Genomic DNA, 10,974 nt, shown 5'->3' with positions numbered 1-10,974 from the left:
ATAATTCAGTCTTGGTAGGCTGCATGTTTCTAAGAATTTGTATGTTTTTTCTAAGTTATCTTTCTCCTGCTTGGTCAAGTCTGCTGTTGAAGCTCTCTGTTGAATTCTTCAGTTCAGTCATTGTATTCCTCAACTCTAGGATTTCTGTTTGGTTTCTTTTAACGGTTTCTAGCTCTTTGTTGAACTTCTTGTTTTTTTTAAGATTTTATTTTTTTTCCTTTTTCTCCCCAAAGCCCCCCAGTACGTAGTTGTATATTCTTCGTTGTGGGTCCTTCTAGTTGTGGCATGTGGGATGCTGCCTCAGCGTGGTTTGATGAGCAGTGCCATGTCCGCACCCAGGATTTGAACCAACAAAACACTGGGCCGCCTGCAGCGGAGCGCGCGAACTTAACCACTCAGCCACGGGGCCAGCCCCTGAACTTCTTGTTTTGTTCATGTATTGTTTTCCTAATTTCATTTAGTTGTCTATCTGAGTTTTCTCTTAGTGCACTGAATTTCCTAAAGAGTATCATTCTGAGTTCTTCAGACAATTCATAGATCTTCATTTCTTTACGGTTAGTCATTGGAACTTTATTAGTTTCCTCTGGTGGTTGATTATCCATGGTCCTTAATTATTCATGATCCTTGTGGCGTTGCATGCATGTCTCCACATTTAAAGAAGTAGACACCTCTTCCAGGCTTTACAGACTGGCTTCAGAGGTCAAAGCCCTTCACCAGTCAGTTTGTCCAGAGATTCTGGGTGGGCCATCTGGTGGTGTTGGGGGCAGACTTGCTGCTGGAGTCCTTGGACACCCTGGTGCTGGAGTGGATCAAAAGCCTAGGTCCACAGTAGTCAGGCTGGTGCTGGGAAGTTGGAACTCTGGGTTTACAGGTGACGATTGGGAGCCTGGTGCCACAGGAGTCAGCCAGCACCAGGGTGAGACAGAAGCCTGTGTTACAGGAGTCCATCAGGATCTTGGGGTGACAGGAGCCACCTGGAGCTGCATGAGCTGGCAGATAGCAGTATGGGTCAAGGGTCTGGTGCCCTCTTGGAACCTGGAGCTGAGGAACCTGCCTGGAGCCCTGGGAGCTACCTGGGGTCACTGGAGCTAGTAGATGCTAGGGTGAGCCAGGGGGCCTGGGTTTGCAGGAGTCCATGGGGAACCTGGTGCCACAGGAGCTACCTGAGATGGCAGAAGGCACCTGGGGTCACTGGAGCTGGCAGACACCAGCTTAAGCAGGGGGAGGCCTGGGTTAGTAAGAGCCCTCAGGGAACCACCTAGGGTGCAGGAGTCCACCTGGTGCTGGAGCAGGCCAGCCCTAGGGTCTGCTGTGAAGTGAGGCACTCACTTTACTCTCCTCACACAGGGAAGGTATCTCTCTCCACACGGGACCACCTGGGCTTGGGGCACGGTTGATGGTGACAACGTGAATCTATCTTTCCCTTCCCTCCTCAATGCATATTTTCTTATGTCTGTGCTTCACTCAGGCACAGCAGCCCCTCACCCGTAACCCTTGGCTCTCGGGATGACAGATGGTTGTTCAAATTGATGTTTCTGGAGGGAGATGAGTGGTAGAAATTTTTATGCCACTATTTTGCTGACATCACTCCCAGCTTTATCCTGTCTAAATCAAAACTTTAATACTTCATTCAGTTCAAAGCTTCTTTTCTTCCCACACACATGGACATATGTAAATAATGAATGTTCTATAACCAGGCTTTAGTTGCCAAGCCAGAAAGACAAACTTCTATATAAAAATTTTAGTAAAATGTGAAAGGAAGTCAAATGACCCGGGAATGGATATTAGTCTCCTCAGAGCAAACACTTCCGAATGCTGGTATTTAAAGCTTTCAGAAAAATAGCTGCATCTTTACCTAATTGCTTTCAGCCAAAGCCTACCCACTTACAAGCCCTTGCCACCTACATGGATCTCCAATTAGCTTTTTTTAACTACTTCATTCTTAAATGACTAAGTAAGCCAGGGACCAGCAGAAATTTAGAGAAAGCCTGCAATATGAATAATGAACATCAAGATAAACAAATTTAAAATTACCCTAAAGATAACAGAGATAATTCAGTAAACAGAAAAAAAAAATTACAAAAATTCTAATTAACAGTCTCAAAGGAATGTAACTAAACTACCAGATCATGTTGGAACAGAAGTATAATGGCCTCTATGAAGAAAGGTAATTTGACAGAATAAATTATATGAGGAATTTGAAAAGAGATTGATATCAGGATAAAAAGTAGGAGAAAAAAAGAGGCAATAAGAAACCCCATGGAAAAGGAAAAGCTGTACAAGAAAGAATATGTAGTATAGAATACTGTTCACTTATGGTTATAGTCATAATGCCTACCCTGTTGTTGATTTTCAACTTTAAGAATCAACTCATGCAGAGGATCTGATCTAACCCTCAAAAGACAATCACCCAGGGGCCGGCCTGGTGGCATAGTGGTTAAATTCACACATTCCACTTCGGCAGCCTGGAGTTTGTCGGTTTGGATCCTGAGCCTGAACCTAGCACCACCTATCAAGCCATGCTGTGGCAGGCGTCCCACATATAAAAAGTAGAGGAAGATGGGCACAGATGTTACCTCAGGGCCAATCTTCCTCAGCAAAAAGAGAAAGATTGGCTGCAGACATTAGCTCAGGGCTAATCTTTCTCAAAAAAAAAAAAAGAAAAAAAGACTATCACCCAATATATTTCAAAGCATTAGCTTATAGAAATCTTTCATTCTTATCTACACATGGTCAATTTATTACTTACCTATAATTAATATTCTTATATTTATGAAACAATCCCAAAAATGTGTATACCAAAATGTAAGTTATGGTTATTAAAAGATGTTGAGATATGGGGGCATTTTTATTGCTTTGTCCATTTTATTTATCATTGTTTTCTAAATTTTCTACAATGACTATTGTAGTACTCTGTTAAATTGCTGATTCTCGATGAATCATGCTTTTCAATATTAACAGCCTTAGATAGCTTATATAGGTCCCCCCACTGAATCTGGGCTGGCCCCATAGTTCACATAGCTGATAGAATGCAGGAAGAGTGATGATGTACCAGTCCTGACTTAAGCTTAAGCAAGCAGTTCTCCTTTTGCACTCTTAGGAGCTTCCATGTAAAAAATTCAACTACCATGCTGGAGATGCCATGTGAAGAGACCACACGGAAATAGCAATCATACATTATATATTTTTAAAATCACACACACCACACGTGTGTCTGTGCACATGTGAGTCTGGGGATGCATCTGAGTAATGAAGTGTAGGTGCCTGCAATGTGCTCAGTGCAGTGGTGAGATCTAAGCTGGACCCTACTCTGAGTACTTGATAAATACTCCTGCTTCTCATCACTATAATAGAAGCCCTTTCACTAAATAAGAGCAGGGCTGTGTGCTTTGATAGACTGTTGACTGCCGGAAACCCAGACCAAAACTCATCCTGATCTCTGTAATTATACAAAGCTCTGAACATTTTGTAATCATTCATTCCTACAGACTCTCTTTGGCCTGGAGGCAGAGAGTTACTCATCCACCCCGGGAGTCCAGAGTCACCAATCATTCCATGAGCCATCATTTATCAACTCACACTTGAAAGCCTCGCCCTGGGGACCATTTGGCAAAGAAGTTATATGATCTTTCTACAGAGAAACAACTGATCAATTCATTGATTTTTGTTCAGAGATAACAAGACCAAGAGTTTTAGCTCCCCCCAAAATTCTTATATTTGTTTAGGTATTTTTCAATTTATCAAGAGCCTGAAGACACAAGATTTTATGTCATCCTTCAAACAGCTTTGCAGGGTTTGCAGATCAGGTTTAATAACTTCATTATACAGAAATGATAATGTGGGATATTGATAGCATTTGTCTGACGAGTTCTGGTTAAGTGCAGGACCTTGGTGTGATATTATTTTAGCCTCATAATAATGTTGGAAAATAGTATTATGATCCCCATTTTATAGAGAAGGTGTTGAAGCTCAGATACCATAAGTATTTGACCAAGGTCAAACCATTAAGAATCTCAGATTCATACCCAGAAATGCTTGGCTTCGAAGCTTATTCTTTTTTCCACTCTATTTTGTTACAAAGGGGATGTAGCAAGGATGACGTACAACTAGAATTAGAATTTACTGTTTCTAATCCCAGTGCTCTTTCTACCATCCCTTAGTGGCTTTTGTCCAAAGTGCTCAACATGGGGATTCCTGTTGATAAAATTAGAACTTAAAATTAAGCCTAATTGTGTTGTTTCTTCATAGTCAGTGACTCCTTGAAAGGACCTGGGCCATACTCCTGCTTCCCCCATCTCCAAGACAGGGCTCTTTTCCTCTAGCCTACAACCAAGACATCATCCAACTGAGAAACCATGAACAAGGGTGGGATGAAACTCCAAGTGGGATAGAGAACATTTCGAACATTTACTCAGGCCAATATTACATCTATAATTTCCTTTAGGTGGAAATTCCTTTAGACAGAATAGTCTAATGTCTTCCTTAGATAAGCACACACGGCCTCTCAGATATGGGTATTTATTTTCATAAGTAGATAGAAACAATACAGAACTTCCCCTCTATCCCACCACCTCAACTCTCATGTCAGGCATGTGGCTGGACCCTCCACCAATGGTTTGGGCAGAGGCTCCAAGGACCTGGGGATCACTGTGAACCTGCTGTGCAGATGTCGGTGACGGAATCTCCAGGCTCCGGATCTGTGATGTGCAGGGTGGGTGTATTCCTTGTCTTTGTTCAAATGCTGTGAATCTTCTTTCCTCGTTTTCTCCATTTGAGAGTATGAGAATCAGAAACCCTAGGCTTTTTCCAGGGTATTATCTGTACCACATGAAGTACTGGAAATAGTGGGTCTTCTTAAGTGCAGCTGAGAGAAGAGCTGGCTCTGTCCTGGACACTCAGTAACTCAGCACTCTGCTTCACCTTCAGCAGGCTCCTCATCCCTGTTTAGAAAGATATCAGCCAAAGGAGGTGAGTTGATGGGCTCTGATGCTCTACAATTGTTTGCTTTTCCATGCTACTATTCCCCCACCAAACCCTAAGATGAGCTAGATGGAGACACCCTCCCCTCCCATAGTCTAGCCCTATAGGTCTCGATAGAAAATATCGTCAAATATTGCTTTCTTTATTGCCAAAATCAAAGACAGCAACCTTCCATCAAAATAATAATAATAACAAAAATGCTCTCACAGTCCTGATGAAATCACAGGAGCACTAGCAAGATTCCTAGGAACTCTGCCATTATTCCTGTCTCCCTTGTGCCCCCAAAGGACCCAACTCTGAAAAGAGATAATGACCCAGAATCTCTGTTCCTGCTTCAGATATTGCAAAAACAGTCTATCATACCAATCAGAAACAAAAACTCTCCCCACCCCCTCCTCTACCATCATCTTCACTCTCCTTACCAAAACATCCACAACAGGAGAATGGGACAAAAGAAAAGAGAAAGAGGGGCAACAGAAAGAGTGAGAGATGTAAATTCAGAGACTTATAAACCATCTCGTGGATGTTTTAAAATGGACTAATAAATGTTCAAAATTTGTGTGACAATAAATAATCTGACACTTTGGCTAAATTTTTCAAAAGCTAAGAATCACGTTCACATTGTATGCAGTGTGCATGTAAGTGTGTGTAGTGTGTGTGCATTGTGTGTGTGTACACACAGGAACTGAGGAACACCAGTGAGCTAAGCAACAATAGTATAAACACTAAGATTCCCTCATTTTGAATAATGGAGCAGCTCAGGGACAATGGTGACATGAAGACATTGTAGCATATGCTTTTTTATACTTTTTGAATTTTAGACCATGTATGTAGAATATCTATTTAAGAAATACATAAGATCAAAATTTTTTAAAATAGCAAAAGAATACGTGCCTTCACTAATATCTTCTGAAAGTGAAAAAGTAAATTAACATTTTGGAAAGCACTGCTTTTGGGCTTCCCCCGGGCTGTGACACCCACCCCACAGGAGGTTACTGCACAGGTGCAGCCCCGTCTGTCTCACTGTGGCAGTCACGATGCAGTAGTACACAGCGGTGTCTCTCAGGGTAGCCAGGGGCAGGCTCAGGGTGCTTGACTTCCTGTCGTGAGGGATGAACAGAATTGCCACTTCATTTTTCACTGTTTCCTTAAAACCTTGAATAGCAAATTGTGGTCCCTGGTCGGGGAACTGTCGGTACCAGAGGATGTACTCATTTGTAGCAATGTCGGTGTGGTTACAGGTTATGTTCACTTCTTGTCCTTCATATGAGTCAATGAAGATGGGCTGGGTGGTCTTAGCAAGGCTCAAAGTCCCTGTGGGAGTAAAAACATGAAACTAGTCCTATCCTGAAGCCAAGGTGAATTGAAGATCCAACTCAGCTGCCTCCAGGTTCTCTCTCGCAGTCAAATCCACCCCATACCTACTTCCCCACCATATACATACACATAACATTTACTTCATATTTGTGTTTCAGGGCAAACATTTTTTATATTTATTCCAAGGAATTTTAGGAACACGTGTACAGAGGGGGCAGGTCTAATTTCTCCCTCCTATGAATGGACCGGGGGCTCAGTAACCCAGAACGTCTTTACCACCCTGAGACACCTCTCACATAATGCACATAACTGCCTAGACAAAATAGGACCCCAAAGCAAGACATCAACCTCTTGGATAAAGAGCAATTGTAGCAGGCAAGGTTGCAGATCCTTATCTAGACCAGATCCCCTTCTTCTTAATCCCAAAATAACTCACCCAGGATCAGGAGCACAGTCACTCTCATCACCTGTCTCATATTCTAGGTGTAAAGCAGGACCCAGGATCTAGGCTCTGTGCTGAGTCTGAGCCTGGACCTGGATAGAAACCAGAGAAGAAGTGCAGCAGCACCCGCCACAGCCCACACCAGCAGCTCTCACCGGAGCTGTCCCCAGGAGCCAGCCAATCGCAGAGCAGCAGCTCCTCAGAATGGGCTTCCTCTCAAGGTTCAACTGAGCACTCAGGAAGAACAGGGGGTAAAAACTTCCAGAACAACAGTATAGCAGCCTGGATTTCTTTTTAGATTTTTGTGAAGTTTTAGCTTCTTATAGATTTGATCTAAATGAAGCGAATGCATGAGAGGGTAGATTCTATCAGGCTCCTTATTTCTCATCGTTTTTCCACAGTCCCAGAAGGTGGTCATCTATTGTAGTCAGTCTGACACTCATGGAGCTCTGAGAATAACCCCTCTGACCTTTTATTTCATGCCCAGAAATCCCCCATTGACCCCTATGTAGCCAAATGAAACAGAGAATCCTAACCTTATTCCACAAAAGAGCAAATGAGGCCATCTGACCTGGACCTTCCATTTCCTGAGAGCCTGGTGTCCTTTTATAACATCACTAAATCCATATCTAACACCTGCTTCTCAGATCTCACTTTAAAAAACGTTAAAATGGGGGCAGACCCCTCACTGGTTCCTACTGACCAGGTGGGGTGAGATATTTGATGTAGAAACACTAACCTAACCAGGGAGAAAGTGAGATGAAGAAGAAGAAAAGGCACAAGTTCGGAGTCAGACAGACCTAAAACCAAATGCCAGCTCTGCCACCTTGTGACCCTGGGCAACTCACACCTCTGAGCTTCAGTTTCTTCATGTGTAAAACAGGAACAATAATTCCTACTTCAGAGTCAGCCTAAGGTACATAGTCAACAGTAAATTGCAGTTTTTTCCCATCCCCTCCCTTCTCATCTGAATCACATGCAGTTTACCATGGCCGGTAGAAAGCAGCTGTGCACAATTGTATTAATATGGAAAAGATAGTGGCATGTTGTCTGAGTTCTTTGCTCATATGATGTGAGAATGGAAAATCATTAGAAAATATTTGGGAAGTGGCTCTTCTAGGTCTAGAATTATCAAAGGTATTCTGCATGAACAATTTTTCCAGTTTCCCATGCAAAATGTCAATGAGTGCTGATGACTTCTAGTAACAGTTCGACAGGGTAGATATCACAAGGCCTGAAATAAACAACCAGCTTGCCCTCAGTATCAAGTGGAGGAGAAAAGAAATACTTATGAGGGAGCCCAAGATGCTAGGACACCTTGTACAGAAATAAAACGTTAAAGGGTTACACTTTATACTCAAATCATTGCAACAGCAACCCCTTGTGGCAAATATACTTGGACAGAAGCAAAGTTTCACAAAAGTCAATAGGTCTTAGAACCATACAACTTATGGAACATCATATTTCTTTGTTAAATGCAATAGCAGGTAGTTTGTTTTGGTCACGTGGAATGTGGAGTTTATTTTGTGGAACGGAAGAAACACTGAATGAAGAGTTAAACAAAGTGAATTGCAAGCAATTCTCTGGACTTGCTAGTTGTGCAATTTTGTGCAAATCACCCTCTGAGAGGCACAGTTTCTTCATCTCTGCTAGGGAGATTATAGGGATCAATTAAAAGAGCATAAGAAAGTTCTTTCCAAACCACAGTGTTCTATACAAATACAAACTATGTTCAACATTGGAAATATCACAAGATCAAAAATGATCTTACCTTTTCAGGACAACAAATGGAATGTGATGTTTCTGTGTCACCATCTATTATTTCACTTAGGAGAATATTACTGGATATCAAGCAACTAGAGGAGGAAACACCAAAAGGTTTTCTATGTCCCATGGAATGAAATGTCTTTGGGATGAAAGTAATAACTAATGGTTGTGGTGTTATAGGTTGACTTATGTCCCTCCTCCGACCACCAAAAAATATATGTTGGATTCCTAGTCTATGGTACCTCAAAATGTGACCTTATTTAGAAGTAGGTCTTTACAGAAGTAATCAAGTTAAAATGAGGTTATTTGGTTGGACTCTAATCCAATGTTGCTGGTGTCCTTATGAAAGAGGGAAATTTGGACACAGAGACAGACATGAATAAAGGGAAAACAATGTGAAGAGACACAGGGAAAAGATGGCCACGTACAAGCCAAGGAGAGAGGCCTGGAAGAGACCCTTCCCTTACAGCCCTCAGAAGGAACCAGCCCTGCTAACACCTTGATTCTGAATTTCAAGCATCCAGAACTGCGAGACAATGAATTTCCGTTATTTAAGCCATCCAGTTTGTAGAACTTTGTTCTGGCAGCCCTCGCAAACCAATACATAGTGCTAATAATTATGTTATATATCATATATGTGCTCCTTTGAAAAAACGTTTCCTGTGTTCAAAAGATCTAGGTAAATGGAGGAGTGTATCACATGCATTGATTTTATTTGTTATATATATGTATATGCCCCACAGGAAGAGCCATCAACCAGAGGAACATTTTAAATTTTTTAAAAGTGGATTTTGCTATGGTTATTAAAATAATGAATTCTAAAAACAGAATTTAGAAAATATGAAAAAGAAAAAAATAAAAATCATGTGTGATACCATATCACAGAAATATCATTGAATGATGCTTGGCTATATTTCCTTTCAGCCTTTTGTCTATGCATAAATATTTTTAACAAAATTGATCACACGTGCACACACACACACACACACACATATTTGAGTACTCTGTGGGTTTTTTTTTCCTTTTTTTGTGAGGAAGAGTCTCCCTGAGCTAACATCTGTGCCAATCTTCCTCTACTTTGTATGTGGGATGCCTCTGCAGCATGGTTGAGTGGAGTAGGTCCGCACCCTGGATCTAAACTGGCGAACCCTGGGCCACCGAAGCAGAGAGGGTGGAACTTTAACCACTTGGCCACTGGGCCTGCCTCTTACCCTGTTTTTTATTAGCAATATTATTTCCCAAACATTTTTGTCTGTCGATAAATATACATAAAATTTCAATTCTAATGACCTCAAAATATTCATTAATAGACACGTACTATAATTTACGTACCAATTTTCCTAGTATTAACTATTTGGATTTTAGAAAGAATACCATCATAAACAACTTTGTATATAAATCTTTGTCTAAACTTTCTGTTAGTTCTTCAGACTAGCTTCTACAGAGGGGATTTCCTGAATTAAAGAGTAAGGATATTTTAAGACTCTTGGTAAGTATCAATTTGCTCAGTTAAACAATATTTGTAGAGTCCCTGCTTGGGTCAGGCACTGAGTGAGACACTGGACATTCAATGATGAGAAAGACCCAGTGGTGTAGTGATAAGGAAGAGAATTTTAAAAGCAACGATAGTCCTCTGATAACTGCTGTGATGGGAAAAGTACACAGTACTATAGGAACAAACAGTAAGAGAAACTGCTTTGTTTGTGGGGTTCCGGGAAGACTTCCCAGCAGGAGTGACATGTGAACTAAAACCTAAGAAAAGAGGAGGAATGAACTTGGTAAAGACTGAGCCAAGTAAGAAGTAGAAGGAACAGCATTTGGACAGACCTGGAAGCAAAAGAATGGATGGTACTTGGGTAGATGGTGGTAGCATTGTCTGATATAGAAAACAAAAAAAGAAGGAGCTAGTTTGTCTTATTCTGTTTTGTTTCATTTTGTTTCTGGAAGGGGAAAAGATGAAGAGTTAAGCTTTGCATCATTTAATTTGAGCTGCTTCTAGATTCTTGCAGAGAACCCAGTGAAACTCACTAGACAATCAGAAAAAGATCAGAGGAAGAAGGACTGAATGGAGCATAAGATGGTTCTGTGGGGGGTGGTCCCTCTCGAGAGGAGGTGTGCCCCTAGCATCCAGGCAGGGGCAAGTTCTCACACGGATGGAGCAGGTGACTGCCTGCAACCAACGTTCTCAGGGAAACCAGGACATCTTTTCTGCCCCCTCAAAATGTCTCTCTACCCTACCGTCTCTAAAATGTGAGCGTGCTTCCTTGTTTATAGACCACTATCTTCCTGCTGTGTTTTCACATTGAGGAAGAGATAAGGCAGCTCTCTGGAGTCCCTTTTATAAGGACAATAATCCCATTCTTGAGGCCTCCATCCTCGTGACCTAATCACTTCCCAAAGGCTCTACCTCCAAATACCGTCACACTGGGGATTAGGTTTCACATATGAATTTTGGAGGAACACAAACA

General features: G+C 41.7%; 1 gene segment (V, D, J or C); it reads right to left on the bottom strand.

Moving 5' to 3' along the window:
* Positions 1 to 4,389: 4,389 nt before the first annotated feature.
* LOC106840677 (T cell receptor alpha variable 4-like) lies at positions 4,390 to 6,945 on the bottom strand. The segment is given in 3 exon segments: positions 4,390 to 4,940; positions 5,962 to 6,294; positions 6,734 to 6,945. Coding segments are annotated over 3 exon segments (459 nt in total).
* Between the last annotated feature and the right edge of the window lie 4,029 nt (positions 6,946 to 10,974).

The sequence above is a fragment of the Equus asinus genome, chromosome 2 (assembly GCF_041296235.1).
Source record: "Equus asinus isolate D_3611 breed Donkey chromosome 2, EquAss-T2T_v2, whole genome shotgun sequence".
NCBI lineage: Eukaryota > Metazoa > Chordata > Mammalia > Perissodactyla > Equidae > Equus > Equus asinus.
This window is presented reverse-complemented; position numbering and strand designations above follow the sequence as displayed.